This window comes from Pavona decussata, unplaced genomic scaffold (genome assembly GCF_977016875.1).
Source record: "Pavona decussata unplaced genomic scaffold, jaPavDecu1.1 SCAFFOLD_72, whole genome shotgun sequence".
Classification (NCBI taxonomy): domain Eukaryota; kingdom Metazoa; phylum Cnidaria; class Anthozoa; order Scleractinia; family Agariciidae; genus Pavona; species Pavona decussata.
This window is the reverse complement of record NW_028145491.1, coordinates 1,961,831-1,987,500: the sequence shown is the minus strand read 5'-3', so window position 1 is coordinate 1,987,500 and position 25,670 is coordinate 1,961,831. Positions and strand designations below refer to the sequence as shown.

At 38.3% G+C, this 25,670-nt stretch overlaps 1 protein-coding gene across 3 annotated transcripts; it reads right to left on the bottom strand.

Moving 5' to 3' along the window:
- Nucleotides 1–3,595: 3,595 nt before the first annotated feature.
- On the bottom strand, nucleotides 3,596–20,829 carry LOC146476910 (uncharacterized). Of its 3 annotated transcripts, none has more exons than XM_085113851.1 (2): nucleotides 20,730–20,829; nucleotides 3,596–5,025 (listed from the first exon to the last, which is right to left on the bottom strand). In XM_085113851.1, the coding sequence occupies exon 2, from the start codon at nucleotides 5,016–5,018 to the stop codon at nucleotides 3,936–3,938; it is 1,083 nt and encodes a 360-aa protein (XP_084969977.1). In that variant the 5' UTR covers nucleotides 5,019–5,025; nucleotides 20,730–20,829; the 3' UTR covers nucleotides 3,596–3,935. The 3 variants fall into 3 exon arrangements, with proteins under 3 accessions (XP_084969977.1, XP_084969975.1, XP_084969976.1); XM_085113849.1 differs by lacking the exon at nucleotides 20,730–20,829 and adding an exon at nucleotides 5,587–5,703; XM_085113850.1 differs by lacking the exon at nucleotides 20,730–20,829 and adding an exon at nucleotides 10,499–10,625 and having other exon boundaries at nucleotides 3,597–5,025.
- Between the last annotated feature and the right edge of the window lie 4,841 nt (nucleotides 20,830–25,670).

Sequence of the window (25,670 nt, the reverse complement as noted above, 5' to 3'; positions counted from 1 at the left end):
CATTTTCACCACCCAAGGACGTGGAACGCCCTTTTACCGGCCCTTTCGATACACAGTCGAACTTCTCAGCGGTAGCGTATTAAGCGGTTGTCAAAGTCCCGAAAATTGCTTTCCTTAATAACTAATTCTGACCTGTATTAAACGGTCACCGGTCACTTTTCAAGTCACAACGAGCTGTTTCTATTGTCTTGACCTGCTTTAAACAGTCACTTTGTAAAAGGAAACCACTCAAATATGTTGACAAACAGCGTGCCAGGCAATTTAATTTCTAATGACCTACAATACTGACTGTATCATCTTGGCGTGAATATTTTATTAGTCCGTTTCTGTACCATGTTCTCCTTTGTCATACCATTTTATCGCTGAACTTTCTTAACCAATTAAGTGATTTTGTGAGCGTTTTTGTGCGTAAACTGTACACTACGTTATCAAATGTTACATAAAATGTCACTTTTATCGTGTTTGACGTGTATATTCTGTGCAACCTGTATTAAGCGGTCACTTAGCCATTCCCCGTGGGTGACTGCTAAACTCACTTGTACTACTTATACCAGACATCAAACGAGGAAGACACATGCACCCCTTAGGTACCTATCTTCTCTTATTTTCTTTCTGTAGGGAGTAAAATTACAAACCTCTGCTTGGTCGAGCGGCAAATATAATCGCTCTTCACTGGCTGAAGCACGCTGTTTCTACATTCAAAATATATTTTGAGGGGAGAGGAACGGTTTAGGGAGGAGGGAGAGACGGCCAAAAAAGATAGGGAGGAGGGAGAAAGGAAGCAAAAAAATAGGGAGACGGGAGAACCAGCATCAAAAGGGAGGACGGAGAATCTTCTTTAAATAAATGTGGCATGAATGTTTAAGGCCTTAGTAGCTCTTAATTCAAGGACCTTACTGACTCATTTACTCAACTGCAAGTTAAAATGTATGTAAGACTTCTCGCATGTAGTCTCAACAATTTCTTGCCCTTCCGTTGTGAGTCTTGTAAGATCATCATTTGTTCACCGTACCCAGTCTTGGCCGAGCGGTAACGACAGCACTCGGATCTGTCTGATTTCCGGGCTTTTGTGACTTCTTTTGTTTGGTGTCGGTTTTGGCGAATCTGAAGTTTTCGGAGTTTTTGAGTATCACGGTGAGTGTATGTTATTTTTATGTGAAAGCCGTTTACGGTGTTACTGAAGATTGATTTAAAATTGAATCACAAAAGTCTCCTTAAACGGCTGCACACCTCACTTTCTACGGAAAGAGGCCATCCTTCACAATCATTCCTCAAAACCTTAACACAGTAGCAACTGATGAGATTCACTGACAGAATCGAAACTGCAGTCTTGCTTGATAGTTACTATGGAGGAAAATAACATTATGAATGAAGAAGGACCACTCACTGCATCCACATCAGTGCTTCCAAAAGACATTACCGCAATCAAACTTCGCAGAATTCAACGACTTGAATCGCGGAAAAGCACTGATGTAAAACAAACTACGAGTAAGGCACTCTATGCGGTCCATCTGAACCGAAACTAAATGAACATATGGAAAAAATTTCAAACATCCAAATCACTTTCCTTTACACATGTGTACACAAGGGCGAAAGATTAAAAAAAAAAGGACTCAATTTTTGACGTGCGCAAGCACTTCAAACCGACAGAAACTTTCCAGTACAGTCTTTGTGAAAGGCGAAGCCTTAAGACTTCTAAAAAAACACTTCAAAAAGAACATTTGAAGAAAATATTACTCTATTTAATCAGAGACTACGCTACAGAGGTTACCCCGATAACCTTACAGATAAAACTCTCTCAGAAGTCATTTCCACCGAAAGAATGTCGGCCCTACAAAACAAACAAAAAAGGCGCAAAAACATTTTGCCCTTTGTTACAGAATATCGCCCTTCTGTGCCTAATCTAAAAACCATTCAGATGAGTAAATGGCACTTGATAGAAAGACAAAATCTTCTAAGAGAGATCTACAAAGACCCTTCCCTACTTTCGTACAGAAAACGGAGATCTTAGAAAGACGTACTCGTGAGAGCAAATTAGCTTTGAAGATCATATTCTTCCTATCTCGACCAATAGGAGCCGTGTTTGGCCTGTAATCATTATTTTACCATCTTTACACGATAGTAATATGTTGTAAACATGAAAGCTTCAAGCTTACGTGACAAAACCGAAAGGTAGTATGGAAAGAACAAGATATAACGACATAACAAACGTGTTTCGTATGTTTTCCTTCTTTTTAAGACGTGTGGAAACGAGGCACTGCGGTTAAGTAGCAAATAAAATAAGCCTCTTAAAAGACGTATCAGGGAGAAAGGTGAAAAATCAGGGAGGAGGGAGAAACGGCGGAAAAAATTAGGGAGGAGGGAGAAAAATAGGGAAAAAAATAGGGAGAAAAGAAATTTAACTGCCCGTTCCTCTCCCCTCTATTTTACCCTCCAAAGCGAAAACTGCAGCAACGGACTAATTGATATATCGGAAGATAATTAATTTCTGTGGGCGAATAAGGTCACGGAATGATTCAGTTAATGGTAAATAAATAATTGTTATGCAGTATGCATTCGCAACGCCGGCCCAATAACGAAAGTGCTGAGTGGCAGATCAACTACCACAAAGGTAAAGGTGGTATGGCCACTCAGGCAAGATTACTGTGTTACAAAGGCATGGTGCTTCTTTCCCAACCCTCGATTCAAGAGGGTGCCGACTCACTCAACTAGAAGAAAGGCAACTTGTTTGTCAAGAACCCCAATTGGCAAGAGTTGGGATGCAGGAAGCTTAAACAGAGGGTTTTCTACGGCGGCCAGGTACAAAACAATACATTTGTCTGTATAGCGAACCAGCCGTGAGCTGCTGCTAAAAATAGTTCGCGGGAAAAAATACAGGGAAATGTATGGAAAGTTAAAACACGACTGGACGCTTTCTGTCACAGCTACATCTCTCCAATTTTGTTCTTAAAATCCTTTTCCTAGTGCAAAAAATTTCCAATTCATGAATTTTTCAGAAGCGATGTTTTATGAAAATTATTTGACATCGGATTCCCGTACAAACACTGTTATTTCAAACCTGTTTGCCTGTTTGCCTGTTTGTCGAAAACCGTGATAAGGCCTATTACAACGAATTCGAATTTTGAAAATACTATCCCGAACCAATAAAAAATATCGAAAGTATGTAAAATACAGAGTAGTCGATGCACGAACGGTTGTTCGAAAACGGGTTTGCCTCAGTGTAAGAGCCTGACAGGTTTTTCTTTGTGTTGTAGATTGTTGTTTTCTTTTCCTATATATATTTTTTTGTCGCTTTTGTTACCTTTGTTTTATGTCAGCTGTGAGTTTCACAGGTTCTTACACCGACGTAAAGCCTCGAAAACCGATTAATGCTAATACACGGTCATCTCGCTCGTTTAAAATGTTTTTAAAAGCTTATTTTTAGCTAATGATACAGGAAAGTATACCTCAAAACTTACGGACATAATCGTTTGCAAAAATCTAAATTGATAAGTAATTAAACTCAAATCAAAGTTCACGTTAACCCAGGATTAGCTTAATCGGGCTTTGAACAACTGGGCCCAGGCTGAATTTAAACACCTCTTATAGACTTCAGTAAGACACTTAGACACGTTTTGACAAGGCCAACAGATCTTTATTTATTTATTTTTTTTAATTTCCAGACACAAAGGTGATGCAACAACAGATTACATATCTGAGTGCGAAAAAATATTCGAAGAGTTTACCAAGGGCGGTGCAACGCCGACGGCTAATTGTTCCCAAAGCACTGGCCTAGGTTAAGACACCTCAGTGAAAAATACTTCAACTTTATGGCAAGAAAAATTTAAAAGGGTTGAAATTTATTCAGAATATAACAACATTATTACTCTAATGATCTAATGATTATTATTTATCCTTTTTACTATACTTTCTTATTCGTGATTATGATTTGTCCGTTACTTTCCACACCACAGACCAGGTGGACAACGCTTTTGAAAGGTATTCACCATTAATTCATCGCTGTCGTCTGCGTCCTTCGTGGAATCAGCTGGTAATTCTCGTTTCTTTCCGCACCACAAACCAGGTGGACAGCGCTTTTCGAAGACTTTCATAGGTGAAGCGTCGTGGTTTTTCTCTTCGGTTGCTGACGCATCAGTCGATTTCCCCTCGGCAGTGGTTCGCTTCTTTCCACACCACAAACCTGGCGGACAACGCTTTTCAAAGGTATCCAGCCTCTCAGTCTCGTCTTCGTCCTTCATCAAATCAGCTGGTAATTCTCGTTTCTTCCCGCACCACAAACCAGGTGGACAGCGCTTTTCGAAGATTTTCATGGGTGAAGCATGGTGTTTCTCTTCGGTTGCAGTCGCATCTTGGAGAATTCCTCTTCTTTTTCCACACCATAATCCAGGTGGACACCGGTTTTTAAAATTCTTCTCTGGTGTTTGGTCGGCGTTGTCTTCGGTTTCTTCAACATTGTTCGATTCTTTTTCGGATAGCTCTCGCTTCTTTCCACACCACAGCCCGGGTGGACAGCGCTTCTCAAACTGATCTGCCATACTGTTACCCTTAGCCACTTTAGTTTCCTCATTTGCAATCTTACCCAATGCCTCTCTTTTCTTTCCACACCAAAGACCCGGGGGACACCGCTTTTCAAAGTTTTTAACCATCTGTTGCTTAAAAATCTCACGCTTCTTTCCGCACCATAGACCTGGAGGGCAGCGTTTCTCAAAAGTATCTTTCAATGCATCAGAGGTGACATCAGATGCACTCCGTAGATCTTTTGGCAGATCACGTTTCTTTCCACACCAAAGACCTGGGGGGCAGCGCTTCTCGAACGTACTGGCCAATTCCTGCTTCTCGTTGTGTGCCTTGCTATCTGAAAAGCTGCGCTTCTTACCGCACCACAGGCCAGGTGGACATCGTTTCTCGAAGGTGTCTACGAGGTCCGAAGATGGCTCGGCTGCATTGTCTGTCAAGGTTTCCGAGGAAGCATATTGGACATATATGATAACGAGCAAAAAGCGGGCAAACCTTGTCATCTTTTTTCTGAAAAAATAAATAAATAAATAAATAAATAAATAAATAAATAAATAAGACAAAGGCGTAAGGTGAGATAATTCTAATACAAGGAGATAGCAAATTTCCCTTAAGTGGACGTGATACTCAGCGGTTCCTTGCAAATTATAGCATAAAGCAAATAAATCATCTCGTCTGTTGTGTGATTTTGGCAAAACCATTGCTTAATAAACATTATAAATGTACTTGTCTGTTTGTTTGTTTGTTTGTTTGTTTGTTTGTTTGTTTGTTTGGGTGAGTTTAAGTGCTTTATGTGTATTAGGAGGCCATAAAAGCGTAAAGAACAGTTACGTTCAACCTCGTGGAGTTAACTGCTGAACATGCAAATGAAGTTAGTTGCCTAAAGAGAAAGTGTCACGGGGATTTTGACCTTTTGTGGTGCAAATGATTCTACAACACTTTCACTTAGTTACAAAATAATTCAATAACATCCATCCTTGGAGACCCAGGGGCAGTGAGTCGGATAGAAGGGATTTTCGTAGTCAAAAGTTTACTGTAAGAACGGGAGATCCCCTGGGCAATTACTCTTACCGAACCAGTTTCAGAAGCATTTGAATTTCGAGTCTCCGAGGATGTAGAACATCAAGAATAAGAAATCAACTGAATTTTTGATAAGAATAACTCATGACCTGCTCTGGTGCACTTTGGAAACGAACACGCGAGAACTTAACTCCGGTTAGCCTAATTTTTTTTTCAAGTTGCGGTCTATTCTAACCGAGGTCATCTGTGGCTAGAGACACTCATATCGATAGCCTTAGTACACTGGGGTGCCAATCTACAACGAATTTAAACAATGATTTTACGTTTCTGTTGAGAAAAAAACGTTTTGGAGTATTTTTTTTAACACCAAATTCCCATGTTCCTTAATCCCCTTCAACAGTGCGAATCACTCCCAAAAGGCGCATTGTTCTTTTTTCTTTTTGTTTCATAAAATTACAAAAAATGAACTGTTTGTTTGTATTTGTTGTGTTGCTGGGAACTACACAAATGATAATAAAGGTTGAAAAAAACCCAACATCGCTTTTTCGGTTATCAAAAACCAATAATGACTGAGTTTTGGTCTGTCCAAACAAAATTTAGTGTTGTAAAAAAAACACTTTTCTAAGGAAGAATGCTCCAGAAGAGAAATTTTTCGTTCTTGGAGATATGGCAAGAAAATATGAAAAAAGAAATGACCATACTGCTGGGAAGGGAATATTCCATTGCACGTATGCCACACATTGAGATTCCAATCCTAGCAGTATGCAGGATGTTTGTCCCATGAACCTAGTTTAATGGCCTTAGCTTCCACGAGTCTCCTGTAGCTCAGTGGTAGAGCATCCGAACTAGTAATCGGAAGGTCTTAGGTTCGACTCCTGATAGGAGCACTCGGATTTTTTTCCGAGCATGCCTGTGTCACTTACTGAATAATATAGACAAATAATGTCCTTCAGTGATCTACCACAGAAAGTTTTTATAGTGCAAGATGCAAATGGGGATCAGAAACAAATGATTCAAATTGAAAATAATATGCCTTCATTGTTAAGTCTCCATGAATAAATCACTCTATAGCGACGACAAACAACTTATAGACCTTTGTAACAAATAGCGCCCGATAAATTATTCTTTTATTTTCATGATTATTAGCCTTACTAATAGGGCTAATTAACATACATACAAAAATTAATTAATCAGCCGTCATTTATAAAAAAATATATATAGGCACTCGAAAGTTAAGTTTAAGGGCGGTGAGCAAAAACAGTCCTGATATAAAAGGGATTATTAAAGCTGAACTACGATAATTGGATTTCAACTATTTGATTGGCTAAATGCAACAGGGGTATCAGTTCATATTGGCCCTGCTGCGACCAAATATGGTCACTGAATACGTCAATAAAGAAGTGACAGAGGAAAAATTTTCCACTCGAAAGCGACGACTCAGCGAACTAATTGGCGGTACAAAAATTCGATTGTACTGAAATTAAGCCACAGAGAAATTCCGATATTGTTACTGAAATGCAACGGTTTGGTAATGACTGAGCTACCTTTCTGTTATACGTGTATATCTCATCCCTGCTAGCTTTAGCTAAGGTTTAACGGAGGGTAGGTTTTATGCAAAAAGCTTTGGTTTACTGGAATACCAAAACACTACACAAAAAACAAAACAACAACACAGATGCGTTTGACAACAAGTGCCACAAGTCTGTAAAATACGCTCACTAACTTTAGACTTAATTCAACGCTCAAAACTGAATTGAAGAAAAAATGAACAACTGCCACAAACTTCTAGAAGCTTTGAAGAAATTTGACACAAGCAACGGCACTAGTCAACCATTCTGTCGAAGATAAAAATTTGCCTTCTGTCATCTGCGCAACTACTCATTCAAACATTCGTTACCTCATGTCACCCTCGAAACTTGTTATTCCTTGTTATAGCGTTCAAAATGCACTCCTCGTATCCTTTTCACCGAGATCAGCACATATTACACCAATCAGTCTCATTGAACTGCTCTAGCTTCCTGTAGGTTCACGCATTTAATTCAAGATAGGTCCTCCTCACTTACAAAGACCTTCACGACTTTGCTCGTCTTTACGTTAATCAACCAGCGCGCGAACTAAGGTCGTCTCAAAAGAACTTAAATTCCTTGCAAAATTGTAATCTAAAATCATATGGCCGGCGTGCTTTTGATATTTTAAACGTAATAAACTGAAACCTTAATTTTTAAACGAGCTTTCCTGTATTAACTTTGTAGGTTTTTTATCTGTAATTTTTAACTTTTTAGAATATCCTACCTTAAGCTTTCTTGACATTCTAACAATAACGTTTTTAGTTTTTAGAATATTTTATCTGTAATTAGCGCCTTTGGATTGTTAAGAAAAGTCGCTATAGAAATTTTCATTATTATTATTATTATTATTATTATTATTATTATTATTATTATTATTATTATTATTATTATTATTAAACAATCCTTCCCAATGTAAATTTTTCGGAAAAAAAGGAATAACTTCAGACGTATTCCTCTTTTCTCCTTTTTACCGAAATAACCGGGATATCACTGTAGCATTTGCCTCATCACATTTACGTACCACGCTCCTTGGTGAGATACACGGTTTATTTCCCAAAATTGCCAATCGAAAGAACCGTTCTATTTTTTATTTATTTATTTATTTATTTATTTATTTATTTATTTGATTCCCCAACGGAACAACTGTCTTTTGTTTTGGTCGTTGTTGTTGTGGTTGTTGTTGTTGTTGTTGTTGTTGTCGTTGTTGCTGTTGTTGTTTTTTGTTTTTCATATAAATGAAAAGCGTTCGAGAATTGTACTGTTTCATTTGGCGGAAAATTCTCACCGGTTTTTCCATACAAATGGAAGGCGCTCAAGATGGGTTTTGTTTCTTGTTCATCCTTTACACGCGAACAGTGAAAATGTTTCTAATGAACTGTCAAGTCAAGCTCGCTGGTGTGTAAAAGCTTGTTGGCAGGTACAGCGCCTTCTCGTATTAACTTAAAAAAATTACAAACAGGAAAAGCTTGGCAAACTTAGTCACCAAGGAAAACCTGTCGAGAAAGCTTGTCGCTCGTTTACACCAACGGAAGAGTGTGACGACTTATCCAGGAGAAACCATCACGGAAAACCTATTCAATGTTTTCACTCTAGAGCGGTCTTGTTTACGCATTAATGCTAGGTGTTGTTTTGACATTTTTTTTCTGAGTTGCATTGAACCTCGTTACGAAAGCGAGGCTAAGTGCAGAGCTTTTCATGTGATCATTAGTTTTGTTTGCATGTGAATGTAAACTAATCATAATAAAAACTATGCACGAAACCTCGCTTTCATAATGAGGTTCAAAGCAACTCGGAAATGGCCTGTTCTGGTGGATTGGAATGAGGTTAACGTGGCTTTGTTGGAAGGTAAAGCGCTTTTTGGCATTAACTTTATAAACAAACCGGAAAAAGCTTGGCAAACTGACGCTTTCACAGACAAATCTTCAAAACCCTCACGTTATAGCTTAAACTGATCCACACTAAATCGAAACATAAGTTCCTTTAAATGCGCGCGCAGAATGCAAAACCTGTCTTTCCATTCACAACTCCGACAAAATGAGATGCGGACCCAAGCAATCTATCAAAATCACTGATTGTTTTACATGCACCTCGGTTAGTATGATCTATTGCATAACATGCACTTTATACAAGATGATATTTGTTGGCGAGACAGGGAACACCAGGTAACCGTTTCCGCAGCACCTGCGATACACACAATTCTGTCGCTAGACACTTTAATCTCCCTCACCATTGCTGCATAGAGGCAATACAGCCGGAAACCCGCCAAACCTTATAACAAAAATTCATCTTCAAATCGGCGCTCAGAATCAACGAACGCTTCTCATTCAGTTATTTAATTTCTGTTTTTCACTTCAGCATGCTCCCATGAATCGCGTAGCTTAGTTGAACAATATATAAACTGCACACAACCCACAATTCCTTGACACGCTCTGACGAAGGGCTAACGCTCGATATGTCAGTTTTTGGATCTCTCCACGGTAGCCAATTTACCTTATTAACTGATAAAACCGACCATTCGTTTTCATTCCTCCACCGACGCAGCACTACAATTTCTTTAGAAGGTATTCCCCTTTATCCAATAATAATATGCAACCATCTAACGGAAGTGATTCGACTTCGGGCATTCGAGAAGCTTATTCAATGAGATTGCATTTGCGTCATGGAAACATTATCAACGCAGGTTATCAAATGTAAAATTTCTGGAGAGGTCTCTGGGATATTTTTATTAATATTACTGTGCTCTACTGTTTTAAAGACATTTATCTCCCTAAGTTTTAGGTCATTGCTAGTTTCATTTTCAGGATATTTCCCAACGGCAAACAATTTTTGGACGGTATCAACGTTCAAAATGAAAACATTCTGCTAAATTATGCTTAGTTCATGACGTAGGGCGTCAGTCTACGTTCACCCGATCTTAGCGCACTGTTTTGTTTTCTCAGTTATAAAATGCTGCTGACTTTACGTTGTAAAAATGAATACATTTAAAGAAGCGAAAGCACTGTTTACCAGCTGTAACTTCAACATTGGTATCATCGATTAGCTTAAGTGTTCCATTGTACTTAAAGCCGGTATCAGTAAGACGTGAGTTGCTCAAAATATTTTACTATAAGGAACAAATTTACCGATAACTTGATGAAAAAAACAAACCATTAGTGATATACTTGATTAATTGGTTTGATAGTCAATAATCAGGAGGATTTAAACCACTGAAAAACGGGCTAAAAGACCAACAATCACTGCATAGGATGTCTGTATGAACGTTTTGCGAGGCATTAGTTTCGTATATTTGGTCCAAGTATTCTTGCCGCAACTTTAAGCCTAAGTATTTTCATTTCTTGGGATGCAATTATTGCAGTTCTTACGCTAGAAAGTTATGTGATAAAAAAAAAACTTACCTTTTAAGAATTGTCAAACTTATGGTTGCTGTCTCCTCGGTTACCAGAAGTGAAATAAAATTTTCTTTGGCTGTCGTATTTATACTTATCAAAGGAAATTTGTGTTCGCGGAGTTTCCATGTCTGTTGTCCTTGATTCTTATTTATTACAATAGAATATTAATCGGGGAAATCGCTGAGACGTCGAGGGAACAAAGATATTTTCACGCTTAGTACGCTCTTAAGCAACACAATCGTGTTAAATCCGTGTGGGTGTTTGCGCTTTTTAAACAATTCTTTGATAGTCGTTTTAATTGGAATTCTCACTAGTGTCCCCGAAAATGTAAAGGGACATCAATTTATTGTTTTCGCTTCCATTCAAAAACTATACAATGACGTCCCAATCGTTTGTAAGCTATTTCCTGAAACGTTCTTTTAAAAATGGTATTGTTGTTCATTCTTTCCCACCTGCGTCACGTGCCTACAGCTGCCTCCCCTAACACGAAGCCCAAATACATGGGAAATAGAAAAAAGGTTAAACCCTACCTTAAATAGATTTTCACAGAAAATTTTGGCGGACATTCTACAGCCAGTCTGTTTAATTTCTCAGTTTAAACGTTAAAGGCGTCTTGTCTCCCAAACACAGTTTCATGCTGTTTTACTTATTTCCGTAACAGAAAACAAAGAATTTAGGCTATTGCATTGTTGGCAATCTAAGCATACTTGATCCCTACAGAGTGGTTTTCCATTGATGGCTATGCGTAATTAAGTGGGATCTTCAAAGCAACGCTTAGGAGATTCTAAGGGATATTTTTGTATCTACGTCAAGAGCCGGTAGTTAAATCAACTTTAATACGAACCGGTATCCAATTGTAGTTTTTTTTATCTTCAGCTACCGAAAGAAAGCAACCTATACAGCAAGCATTAATACTGATGAATAACATCTTAATAGCTTATGTGCCACTTGGCATAAAGAGAAGCTTGTTAGAAAAAATTAGGTCGTGTCTGGAAACTAGAGCTCTTTGAAATTTCCAAGTACTGCCATGCCCGAAGATACACTCTCGCTGACGGCTGCTTCAGTACATCCGATTCCATTACACTGTACTTCTTTTAGCGTCTTCGTCAGTTATTCAACGACGTTTAGCGGTTTTTGTCATTTCAATGAAATTTTAAATATATCGAATACTAAGGCTAACTGTATTTATTGAAAAATCGCTTGATAAGCTAATTTTTTATTAGAAATTAAGAATACGTGGTATGCAAAATGACCACAGTATCTTTTGCACTCAAATATCTTCCTTTATAAATTTGGCCACCTCTTTGCAGCTATTGTAATCCCAATTCAGCTGAAAAAACTGCACTGTTTTCTCAAAAGATATTCTTTGTAAATTACCAAGGCGTCAGACGCAGTAGTAAACCGGATGGCATTCAGGGTCTCGAAAGAAACTTTATCCTGTGGGCGATGAAAAAAACCCCATCCTAATAACGTTTGCGAGCTAAGGCTTGGATTTTTACGAAGACTTGGTTTTTATCGATTAATTGAGCGGTACACTTTTTAATAGAAATTTAGCAATCTTGCATTAAATTAAATCACACTTAATGATAGTTTCCACCGAAGATTTCATTATAAACGCCAATCTGCTTTCCAATTGACACGAAATGTTTATTTTTGACATTTAAGCAATTTCCCAGTTGGAACTTAACAAAAGTTTCGTGGAATATTGAATTAGTTGGCATCTCGTTATTATGGATTGACTAAATTACGCTGCCAAGTAAATCATTATTAATTTTATTTGCTTTTAATTTTGCATTTTGGTTTTTTGTAGCTTTCCTTATACTCTCCAATTGTGTTTTCAACTTCTGAGTCTATGGATAAACTAATCTTATGACTATTCAAATGAAAGCTTCGTGTACTGAGCAGCACTGTATTGTTATATTATTTCTCGTTTGTTTGCTTGCTTGTTTGTTTGTCTTATATGTACACTTAGTCATTATATATATCAGTTTAACGGTGCTGTTCGTGCCACCAAAGACCTTTCAACGCGATACAACGCCAGAAGGATCTTATGGAGATTTGCAGTCGAGACATAAGGAAGTTGAAGAGTTCAAAATTATAAAATTTATCAAAAAAAGGTTCTCTCAAAGACTCTCATCAGTTACAGCACATGAAAGTATAGGATTACATCAATTGATTGCTGTGATGAGTTTAAAAGGTTACATGAGGACAGACAACCTCTGACACAAAGAGTTGAAAATTAAAAACGCTTCCTTCATCAGTAAAAGGTTAAAAGGTAACTGTGTCCTCAAGCGTCGACCTTATTCTTAATCCTCCGCATATAAACGTCTTGTATAACCTTTTCGTGGTTAAAAGAGGAGAATGGGGTTACAAAATCCTGAAAATTAAACACTCCAAAAATGGCACGTGCTATTTTGAAGAAAATTGAAGGACATGGATAAAAACTTATCCTTCATTGGTTCATTCCGTTTATGAACTGACTGGTCTGGCTTGCAAGTTCTGACAAATACAAAGTGCCCTAAGTCTCTGGAGGTTTCCGTTATAATTTGCGCTGCCTTATTTCTCGCTTGATTCCCACCTTCTTCATTCTCAAAAGAGAAATCTGGTTCTTTTAATTGTGCGCTTTCAATTTTCTATACTTTTTAACACCACAATTACACATACAAAGAGCGCGCGGCTTGTTCGTACAACGGGACGAGGCTGAGATTACTTCGCTCGTTCTGGTAGTTCGGTTCCGTTGTGCGTTTCTAGTTATCACGCTCTAAAAGTGTAGAGCGTTTCTCGTAAGTCGCTCCCAAAAAGATGGATGACCAAATGTCCCGGTTGCCCGGGAATGTGGAATTACTCCCTCATACAACCGATTACTAGTTCGGATGCTCAATACCACTGAGGTACAGGAGACTCGTGAAAAACTCCCCGCATACTGCTAGGATTTGAATGTTGATGAGTGGTATATGTGAAATAAATGTGATGTCATTGTTAAGCCTGGTGAATAAATGCCGATAAAAGTACTTTTTCAGCCAGTGGTACAGACATACTGGGTAAAACAAAATCCAGGTTTTTCCAATAGGAGCCGAACCTATGACCTTCCGATTACTAGTTGGATGTTCTAACACTGAGTTACAGGAGTCTCGTGGGAGCTAGGCCAATACTTGGCGTGTGTTGTTTCGGGATTTCGGAATACGAATACATACCGCTTACTAACCTCGTTTTCTCGGTCCGTAGCTTTTAATACTCTGCCGTATTACGTTTTATTCTGTTTTCCTATTATTGCATGCTTTTAAGCTCTTGGATTTTTAACATTAGTATCGTTATTGTCATTATTATTTCATCAGTTGGTGTGATATCTTGCGATTTTTACCAACTTAATTGGTTGTAAATGTAGAGCGTTTCTCGTAAGTCGCTCCCAAAAAGATGGATGACCAAATGTCCCGGTTGCCCGGGAATGTGGAATTACTCCCTCATATAACCGATTACTAGTTCGGATGCTCAATACCACTGAGGTACAGGAGACTCGTGAAAAACTCCCCGCATACTGCTAGGATTTGAATGTTGATGAGTGGTATACGTGAAATAAATGTGATGTCATTGTTTAAGCCTGGTGAATAAATGCCGATAAAAGTACTTTTTCAGCCAGTGGTACAGACATACTGGGTAAAACAAAATCCAGTTTTTTCCAATAGGAGTCGAACCTATGACCTTCCGATTACTAGTTGGATGTTCTAACACTGAGTTACAGGAGTCTCGTGGGAGCTAGGCCAATACTTGGCGTGTGTTGTTTCGGGATTTCGGAATACGAATACATACCGCTTACTAACCTCGTTTTCTCGGTCCGTAGCTTTTAATACTCTGCCGTATTAGTTTTATTCAGTTTTCCTATTATTGCATGCTTTTAAGCTCTTGGATTTTTAACATTAGTATTGTTATTGTCATTATTATTTCATCAGTTGGTGTGATATCTTGCGATTTTTACCAACTTAATTGGTTGTAAATGTAAATGTAAGTTACGGACTGAGTTTTTTCCCGTTGATTATTGCGCGCGGGGGCCATAAATCAACGGGAAAAAACAAGGATCCGTAACTTACAGTAAGGACCGAGGAAGCGAGGTTAGTAAGATATTTATTATATCTGTGAGGTTAATCGGGCGCGCGAGCCGAAAGGAAACTAGTTGAAGTTTAGCGGGCCATACAGTGAAATACGGCCCGCAAAATTGACCAATCACACCGTGCGTACTAAATGAGAGCTACAATAAACTAGCGGACCTATTCTGTTTTCAGAATAGGCAGAATAGCATTCCCTTCATTCTGCCACCGATAGCAGAATGAACGGAAAACAGTTTTCTCACAATAAGAGGAGTTGCGTTCCTTTGGATAGGGTTTCCCGTTGACATGAGGAATAGGAAAAATTCAGTGAGTTCTTTTTGGAACCCAGGACTGTCGCAAAAGATTGCGCCCTTATTGAGTGCAACTGACGTAATTTCACCGCCTCAAAGTCACGCCAGCCAAAACCAGCAAGCTGAAAATTTTTAGTTGTGCCCATACGCTCCATATATCTCCACAAAATGACTAAAATCTGTGTAAATTTTCCAGAAACATTTTGGCAATAGAGTTGACAGAATTATGAAAACACGAGTGAAAGTGAGAAAAGCCTTTTACTGTGCTGACTCACTGAAAACTGACGGGAAATCGATATTCCACTGAACGTGTATGGAATCAGTGGAGTGTGTCTGAAACACGGTACATCGAGAGGGAACATAATCACAGAGATGAACTACCAGTGAATATTCTCCTGATAAAGCAATAACGTTTCACCGCTTTGGAATATCAGTGATAAACCTCGCTGGCCTGAGCTGTCACGCTAGCATAATGTCGCATCTTTATAGCATCAGCGTAGTCGTTAATTCGCCAAAAATGGCTCCAAAACCACGATCCAAACAAAATGCTTTGAAAATGTCTGTCCGCTAGGGATTGAATTTTTGTCTATTAAGACATTTCAACGTTGGGGTTTTTTTTTCTGACACAAACCGACCTGCCTTCCATTAGTTTGTTAGCTTATCTGAAACGTAAAATGGTGATTTTACAAGCTAATATCAAAATACTTTTTACGCTGATCACTCGAAAATTTCCCAAACACTGAAGAGATTTTTTTCTACATCTGACCACGACACCTATTCTAAACAAGTATATGACAAATTTCCAAAACAACAAATGAGCTTCAAACAAGTATTTTAAAAATTTCCGCCCAAAACAATAGATGACTGTGAAAGCACGGTGAAGCACTAAAAAGAAATTCCTTGGAGAACATGAGCTAAGGCCGCTCTTAGCATGAGAGTTATTTGCCTTTTTGTCCAGACTTTCTCGTTTTATACGGTTTTTGAAGAAACGCAAGCTTCTCATTAATTAGCTTTAGCATTGTCGCAGAAAGCACGTTTACATCTCGAGGAAGAGCTTCTTTTCAACGTCATCTGTTAGACGTTCTTTTCCCGAGACACACCTTTCTACCATCAGACGTTGGATGGCCAAGCCGCTGAGCAGTGCTTTCAAAGCGGACAATTGCTTCTCGTTCTATGGTATTATGGAGAGTAGCTATCATCCTTTTTTTTTTTTCTTTTTTTTCCAGTTACATTTCAACTTCAACTTACATTTAAAATTTCAAGTTAATGCAGAAAGGTGGCTCTTTTTTGCAAACCTTTCACCCGGAGGAACAAGTCGTGTCTCTGCCATTAACCCTACGCTAATCAGAGAAAGCTGATGAGGGCAAGAGTCGTGACGCCTTCCGAAGGATTGTTCTAGAAATTTCAGCTGTGGCTCATTTTCCGCTGTGGGGCATTTTCAACACTAATGTGTTATTTATTTGCATGGAGAAAAACTCAGCTAAAAAATATATTTATTTTATCACAGGAATATTCTGTGTTTTGTCTGCCCAAAGTAAGACTTGATTATGCCCAAACGTTTTTCTCTGTTTCTCTATATTTTACACTGATCTTCCGGCCGGATGAAGGAAAGGAAAAAAGATACGCCTGCATTCAAGCTAGCGAAAACAGAGTTTTCCTGACTCACAGCCACTAGTCCTTAATCAAGAGCACTCAATGGTTCGTTGGGATATCTATTCGGCAAAACAGTATCCATCTCAAAAATTCCGATTAAATTGTTGTTGAAAGTTCCTTCATTTCACTGGTTTGTTCCCCGAGAGATAAAGTGCTTGGTCGACAAGTTTTCCTGTTTAGTCTTTTAAAAGGAAAATAAATTGTAAAAGATTGCTCAAGTGAGGAGCAGGTGCCCCTGGACATTATCTAAGTCGTCGTTGTAAAACTGAGAAAACAAGCTAAATGAAAACGATGTTGATAATTTTGACAAAAAATGATGTGGTTAATGAATTTTTTTCTAATGAGCGAGAGGATCCAGTTAACCTCGTTGTTCCTAACTACAGCGAAACACGAGGTGATTTATACAACGATGGCACCAAAATTGATCGCACGCGAATCACGCCGCCTCTTGACACGGGCACACTACGCGATTTTTTACGCCGATCTTGGCGATCGTTACTGTCACCATTTTAAAAAAGACGTGATAAAATCACATAATCTGATTGCTTGAATCAGTTGCATGCAGCGAATGACGGCGAGTTTAATCATGTCAGGTTTCGGCGATTTTCGCCGATCGCCGCGATTGGCAATCCGCGTAATGTATCTCTAAGGTTAATGTGAAAGCGGGTGAAGTGAATGTTAAGCTTGCGATAACGTGGATTTGGAGCCTTTGGCTTTAGAAACAAAAGTTGTTTTTAAGATGTGTTCGCCTGTAACTGTTGTTGAAGAAACACCTGTTGTTGTTATTATCCAAGACAAATCCATTCTTAATTTGTATGAAGCCAAAGCAATGTCCAGTCTGACATCCGACACTATTGATGCTATTTGTCTCCTTTTGTAGCTAATAATACAAATATTCTTGTTAGCAAAGAAGGCTTTGAACTTCGTGTTCTTGTTGACACGGGAGCGGCTGTCACGGCTGTGAGCGCTAGTGTTCGCTGCAATAAGTGTTAGAGTCATACTTCCTATTGATTAGATTCAGGGACAGCCAATGGTTCCCTTCGGTGGAAAATCTGTTCGGAAAGATATTACCCGGCTGAAAAAAAATTAGATTAAATTGTAAAGGAAAACAATCTTTAATATAGTGAAAGCTAAATTTGCAACAGTGTAAAGCTAAAAAAAACTTTTCTGAGTGGTAAATGCATTGTTTTCGGAAAACCAACAGCTCGTAAAATTCAGGGAATAAGATATGTTCGGCAGTTTTTAAACTGTTCAGCTACAGAATCCGAAGAGAGTACCTTACCTTTGATTTGTAATACGAGTATTGTGATTTTGAGCCTAGCTCAATGCTAAGAAATGCTGACTGTGATATTCCGGCACCCTTAAGTGTTAAGGTACTAGGCGGTGGGCCACTTCTGCTGCTGAAACACAGAGTATCACTGGATGGGCTACAAATAACTTTCGATTTAAGCTTAATTTCTCCAAAACCTAGGAAATGGATGTTCGGAGTAATATAACACATGTGTCTACTATTAGTCGAAAGACCTGGCTTAAGATTCTGGGAGATATTTTTCAAGACAGTCCTGGATATGGGATATGTAATTTGACATCTTAATTCGCAGTATATACTGCGTGTTTGTAAATATGATGTTTTTTTCTGCTAAACTTGCTTTTTCAGTCTTTGACACTGTAGTATCTTTTCTATTTTATTGCACTGGAGTATAGGGCTGTGCATACTATAGCGAATGCCTTAGCAAGATTGATAAGTAATTTCTGCTCAGCGTGCAAGTATGGTTATGTATCTATTATTGGTGTGTGCTCTTCGGGATTTCCAACGTCGTACCCAGAGTCCCCAGGCTCTTTGGCCAGCGGTTGATCACCAGGAGAGACTCTGGGGTACTGGAATTTTATTACCGCAGGATTTCTTGCGGTAAAACGATGCACCGAAGGCGTTACGAGGCAGCCAATAAAAAAATTCAACTTTTTTCGAATTCCCCAGAGTCTCTCCTGGCAACCAACCGCAGGCCAAAGAGCCTGAGGACTCTGGGTATGAGATTGAGGGATTCACTTTCCAGCTAAGCGAAGTTGTCACACTTACGCAAGCGAGGACACGATTACATTTTTCTAAGAGCGAGAACTGAGCGTTTTAAACGCTTCCTGTAGATGTGTTTCTCTCATACAGATCTTCATTCAGATTACATTGTACTGGGTTCACCCATTTCAATTTCATTTTAAATTGCGTTGCCTGGCAATGTAACCACAGGTGTTGGGCCGCTGACCACCCATTCCGTGTCTCCGCATTTCTAATTCCTTACCTCGTGAAGTGGACTTTGTTGCGCATTTCAACATCACTATGGCTATGCACTCTTTAATTATTTTAATTTAATTAAGCTTGGCGTTACATTTGTTAAATTTATTCAGTACTGACATACTATATGCTTTAGTAGATCTTCATACTTTCCTTGATTTACTTGACTTGGAGTTTTCATACTACTCTTACACTGACTGTGAATGGTTTGAACCCAGGGGCCCGTTTCTCGAAAGCCCCGGTAACTTACCAGGCCCGATAAGTGTCTTTGGTGAAAAATGTTACTTAACAGAAGTCAATTTTTTGTCAGCTTTGAATACCAAATTTCAAAATCTTATAATTCTATAAACACATTGGCCAAGTACCATGTCTGTAATCACAGTGTAATCGGCGAAAAAAAACATTTAAAAATATACTTACCGGGTCCGGTAAGTTACGGGACTTTCGAGAAACGGGCCCCAGGAGTCATGTCATAAGATTAGCATTCCAACAGATCAAACTGAATTAGCTTACGCAAACATGTCTTTAAAAGGCCACAAAACGATCTGGGAACACTGGGGACGACATGTTAAGTATTTTGCTTAAATTTTGCCCCTGATATTAGAACAAACCCGGCGCGAAAAAAAGTGTCTAAACAAAGAAACAACCTAATAAAAGACCATGTCTGATAATTTTTATAAATTTTGAAAATCTGAAGAAATTTTGGATCACCAGCTACTTTTGAGAAAAAAATTAGGTCATTTATTTCAGTAACCGTTATTGACCCTTGTTTTAAAATTGTGTACGTTTCGTGTCAGTTTTTTAAAATATTGCATGTTTGTATTGTATTGTATTGTATTGTATTGTATTGTATTGTATTGTATTGTATTGTATTGTATTGTATTGTATTGTATTGTATTGTATCTTCTTTGTGTTTCCTGGCATAACTTTAACTTGAAACCGAAGACCGTCATATCTTTTTTTATGAGACCTACCGATAAGTAAGTTCCATGGTTCCTTAGGGCCTCCTCGCCAGTTTTACCATCTTTTTGGTGGGAAGGGAGGGTCGGGGGCTTTTTTGCGGCATGTAACTGTATAAAAGTGTATGTCTGAGGTGTGACAAATAAATAAAAAAAAAACTCAACTTGCCAGAAAAATCATTTCCTTTACCGTAATAAATAATTTGCCCCCACGGATTTTGAAATTCGGGGAAATTATTGAATTTGACAAAGGCGTTCGAAGCTTTCTCATGCCGATGTCGCAGCGAGAGCTGTACCATAAATTATCAGCCCGCATGCCAAGTTAAAAGGTACCTTCGGGTACCATACCCAAAACGCTCGCCTTGCAAACTGGACCTTAACCTCCAGAACTTATGTTCGCGGGGCACATATTTTATAGATACGTTTATATGAAATATAAACCCGGTTTACAATTTTAGAATTATGTCAAAAATACACAGACTTGGGAAAAAATTGAACTTAATTCTGCCGTTTTAAAAATAATATATGTAATGAGCCATAGTCAGTGATAAAACAGCTCTATACCATGTAACAAATTCTTATTCACAAGGAGGGTTTGTTTGGTAATTCGGAGACCGATTGCGTTCTAGAACCCGCAAGAACTAACGTACAATTCAGGGTCATTTTTTTCCTCTCATCCGAATGAGCTAGCCGATATTAAATGTTTTGTATGGCACCAAACAAGAACGCCAAAAAATGGCTGATTGTCCCCCGAAGTGCACCGTTTGGATTAAAAGTATGCCATAATATCGTTTCCTCTCAAAATAGTACTTAAGTTACTTAGTAACAGTAAGCAAATCAAAGAGCAATATTGGCAAGAAGGATTTAACTGAGAGCCAATATAATCGGCTAGTTACATGAAAAAGGTTACCTTGGGTATTAAAATAAAGGAAATTGTTCTCTTACCGTAATGATGTATTCCTCAATCCAATGCTCACTCCACCCGATGCAGTCGACTGAATCGCCGGCTCCTTTATATCGCTAATCCAAGGCAGGAAAAGTTCTGAAAATTCAATAATAATGTTTGTGGGCGATGTGAGTTAGTTAGCTTAAATGACCCATCATGTCTTTCAAACGGAAATTAGCTCTTAAAAGCGCTTAGCAAATAAGCCAGATCCGATGATCATTAAGCCCTTGAAATGACATTTAAATGCGTCGATTACGCGGAATATTGGCAAATTTAATTGTTTTAAAAAGTGCCAAAAAGGTGATGATTGCTTCCGAATAATCAAAAATCAATTTAATTCAACGAGGACACAAAGTTTTTTTTGTTATTATTATATTTTTTGCTTCAATTTTCATTTAATAAAGCGATTTACTCTGTCCTCATATACGCCTATTTACCTCTGGCAACAAGAAAACAATGATTTTTTGATAGTAGCATTTACCTTGATAAATGTATCATTAAAAAGAAAAAGATTTCCGTGTGTTTAAATTCCTTTGTTGACATACGATATAAATAATCATCAATCCTTCCGCGAATTGACCCATCCGTGCTTTATTATTGTAACAATCCCGAATTTGACGCAAATTAAATTTGAAGGATTTGTCAGTATTCAATACTCTGTTTGGTTTCATCGTGTTTCTTTAAGGAATTTCTTGTCATTTAATAGTTTCAAACAAAAACATGTGCAACTTTTGTAATTCAAGAGCAGAAATTCAAATAAAGCGAAAACTAGCATTTTCGTTACATCTACTCAAGATAAAAGAGAGTCGTGTGAATTCAATAAAAATTGGCTCTCCCGCTGCTGAAGAATTTAGCTGGTGCTTATGCCAATAAAAAGAACTGAATATCTTAAAAATTTTAACGTATGGGGGCAATTACTATACGTAACAAGTGTCTTCAATCTCACCATCTACACAGAATGCGCGATTAATATTTGGGCGGCATTTTATGTCACTTTTTTCGCGTCAATTACGTTCTAAAAGTCCGATCAGGCACATCTTTACAACTAACAAAATTAGTGTATCGGGAGCGGGCTGGGTATCTACTTCTATCGATCTTCATTTTATCAATTTTCACAATAATTTAGATGCGCTATCACACAAACGATCTTTTTAATTTTACGTAGGTGTAACAAAATGTACATGAGCCATTCTGTTGAAACTTTTCTTATTTTAAATCGATACTAAAACCAGGAAAAAGAAAACAATTACAATGAACACATAATATACGCTACAATATCGCTTATCTTTTTCACCGCATTTTGCGAAGATTATAAAACTAACATGGAAAGGAGATTAAAATTTTGATATTCTGTCTACTTAGCAACAAACTATAACAGATCAAAAAGGCATACCTCGGAAGAAAGAACGACAAAGCTCTCTCTGTGATGTGCTTTGAACCTCAGTTTTAAAGCAAAGAGAATAGGGAGTGCTCTGCTAAATTTTGCAACAATGAAAATCCAAAGTCTCCATTGACATACAACATGTGTTAATGGTGTTTAAATGACTGTCTTCTTTATCTTTGTATAAAGTAATATTGCCCTCACAGGAGCTATTCATCGAAACATTTCAGTGCTACGTAAACAGGTTAGTTACGAGACAATCGTTCTTTGTTTTAAATGACAACAGACTGACCGCTTTTAGTTTATCCCTCGATACTAAGTTACCAAATCTACAGAGAGAGAGCTGGCGTCAGGGCTACAATCACCATAGTGCACTGCATGATTTAGTGGATGTCAGTTTTTGTATTTGCCATTTCTGGACTACAAACTTAAAATCCCTTCCTTCCTGGGTTTATCACAGTACTCGCAGAGAACAGTTCCCTACATTTTGCGCCTAATCGCTGCACAGCGAGCGAAGCAGCAATTATAACCTTGCTTATAAAGTAATAAAGGGCCTCATATTCTCGATTTCTTCAGTTCTCATTTTGTACCACAATTCCCTGCGTTCCTTATCATTTGTTACCACAATACCTTGCGGCAAGTAGGAGCACATAACGTGGTTTACAGCCTTGCGCGGAGTGACAAAAAATTTTCAGTGTGATTATTCTTTGCAACCTAACTTATTTTTCCGTTTATTTCTATGCTATTCAGTTATCTCACTTCATTTGATTGACTGCTATTGGATTATTTAGAGTTCCCGATCTGATCCGGCGAATTCGTCTTTTTATTGGTTTTCCAACAAGAAGAACGTTGAACCTCGATCGTTCGAATCAAGACCCAACAGTATACTTTGCATACTGTGCCCTCCACCATTTCGCCATTTTGTGCCATTCTACTTATCTCACTTCATGCCATTCTACTTATCTCACTTCATTTCTTGTTTAACATTAAAGAAAGACAACCTCGGTTTAGTAAACGTTGCAGCTGCTTCATCGGCATGGTTTAGCTCAGAAGCCGAAATTCAACTTATAACTAACAAGTCAAATAACTCAGAATCTAGTCAACTTAACCAGTCAAATAAGTAACGACAAGAACACAAGAGCAGCTTTCGTCAGGGGTCTTGTAAAGCGTCACTGTTTTTTGAACATAGCCGGACTCATGCCTTTCCCTAGAATTGCTTCAGGTTTTATTACTGACAATTTACGCTACTTTTAGGGGGGTGAGTGTTTTTGTAGCTGCTTCACCCAATAGCCTGACTTAAGGCGCGTTTTTTTATCCACAATTCTGGAATAAGAATGGTTGGTACGGAATACTAGGAATAATTCGGATTGTCTGCACAAAAAAACCCCCGCCGGTCCTGGCCGAGTAAACATTGCGTAACAAATATGGCGGCCGACGAAGAGGCTGCCATTGCAGCCGTTATCGCAGCAATTTTCCTTGTACTTTTGGTACAATGAAATTAGAAGCAATGTTTCATTTTGTCCAAAAGTGTAACCTGATTTTTTTCCCTTGTAGAGACGTATTTGAATCCGCAGCGCTCATCTCGCCGTCCGCCATCTTGGATTTTCATTCGCAACATTCTCAGCTGTTCCTTCTGCCCCTGGGAGCAGAATGGAGGGAATGGCATTCTGTCCATTCCGGAATAGGAATGCGGGATAGAAAAACGTGCGCATTTTACATTCTGTCCATTCTCATTCCAGAATTGTGAATAAAAAAACGCGCCCTTAGTTGCAAGCCGTACATACTAATGTCAGGTTCCCGCCCCGGAGAGCCAAAAAAACGTTCAAATGCCTTACCCTAGCGCCGAATTTGACGATCAAATGCCCCTCCCCTAAAACAAATGTTCCATTTTTTTGTATACACTAGGCTGACAAATTCTCTATACGTACCTTCGAAAGAACTGCAAAGATTGTGGACACCCTTTTTTACGCCACATTTTTCCTTTTCTCGACTCTTTAGCGAATTTTTTTATCGACTTTTTAGACACTTTTTGAGCGAATTTTTTATCGACCTTTTAGCGACTATTTTAGCAATTTAATTAGCGGCTTTTTTATAGACTTTATTTAACGACTCTTTTTAGGGGTTTTTTATCTCCTTTTTTCAGTTGGCGACTCTTTTAGCGCCTTTTTAACGACTTTTTTTATCAACTTTTTTTAGCGACTTTTTAACGACTTTTTAGCGACTTTTTTATCGACTTTCAATACGAGCTCAACATTGTATCTATTGTATTGTAACTAACCAGTTATCGAAAAGAACAAGACAAGACAAAACGATATGATTTTCTTAGTATTATCACTTGTCATTCAGTTTTTTGCAGCGGAATCCGTTATACCCGAGTATTTGCCCGTTAATCAACAGATTTGGCGCAATGATGCAATCCAGAGTTACTTGGCTTCAGCGCGTCAGAAATTCTTTGTTTTCTCCTTAATGTTCACGGGATCCACCTAAGCCTTTATGCAGTGTTTTGGTTGCTTTGTTTCAATGCCGTTTTGTTTCGTTTTTCTTATGGCTGTCACGAATGTTTGAAAGGTTTTCAAGTATAAGTTGTAACGGTGAAAAGACAGATGAAGTCAGTCTGTTGCTAGAGATAGACAGTTTTTCGGTTCAGTTGTAATTGCCGACATGAATTAAACAATTGCCGTGTTACGGTTTTTGTGGTTTGGTTTCTCTAATTGGATGTTGTTCAGATGGGTGATTGTATGGGTTTAGCGGGGTTGGCTGAACCTTCTCCATCATTTTGTTTAAATAAACGAGGTTGATTCCGATTCTTCAGTTTATTAAGGTACTTCCTTGTCTATCATTACCAATATCAGCTAAACAGGAAATTATAAAACCAACAACTTTATTGATCAAAGAAAAGGAAGGCAACACTTCCATTTCTCAAGTTTAGAGGTATTAATTGGAAGAACAAAGCATCAGTTCTGTTGGTTACAGGATCAGTGCTCAGTTATAATTCAGTTTTTGAATTCATATCCAAAACCTTAAATAGACTATTTCTTTGGCATTTCCTTTAAGAATGTTTAGTATATTTCCGTCATTGTACATCTTACACAAGAACAAAAATATGTTTAATTTTGAAGCCCGAAAAGGAAAGATTTGTTGAGTAAGATATATATCATTAATGCTAAATGGTAATGATATTCAGTTATTGTTGTTGCTATTAAGACAGCATGGCGAACAAGCGGACTCCTGACCCCCCTATAATCATATGCAGTATATTTCCAACTTTTCTCAGATCAATTTTTAGAAAGCCCCTACGAATGCGCAGTGTTTATTTTGATTACCTTTGCCCCGCAATACGGCCGTAGCAGCTATATATCGACATATTCAATCTATTTTCTAGTATTGTGCCCAAAATGACCGGGCAAACTTATCATATTAAGATAGCTGGGGATGGAATTGTGATTGGAAGATCCAAAAAATATGAAACGAGGCTTCCTCTGGCTTATTATCCTCTTCTGCAAGTCATCTTATCAAACTAAGCATTGTTATGTACAAATCGTGAGCTCCGGCTCGGCCG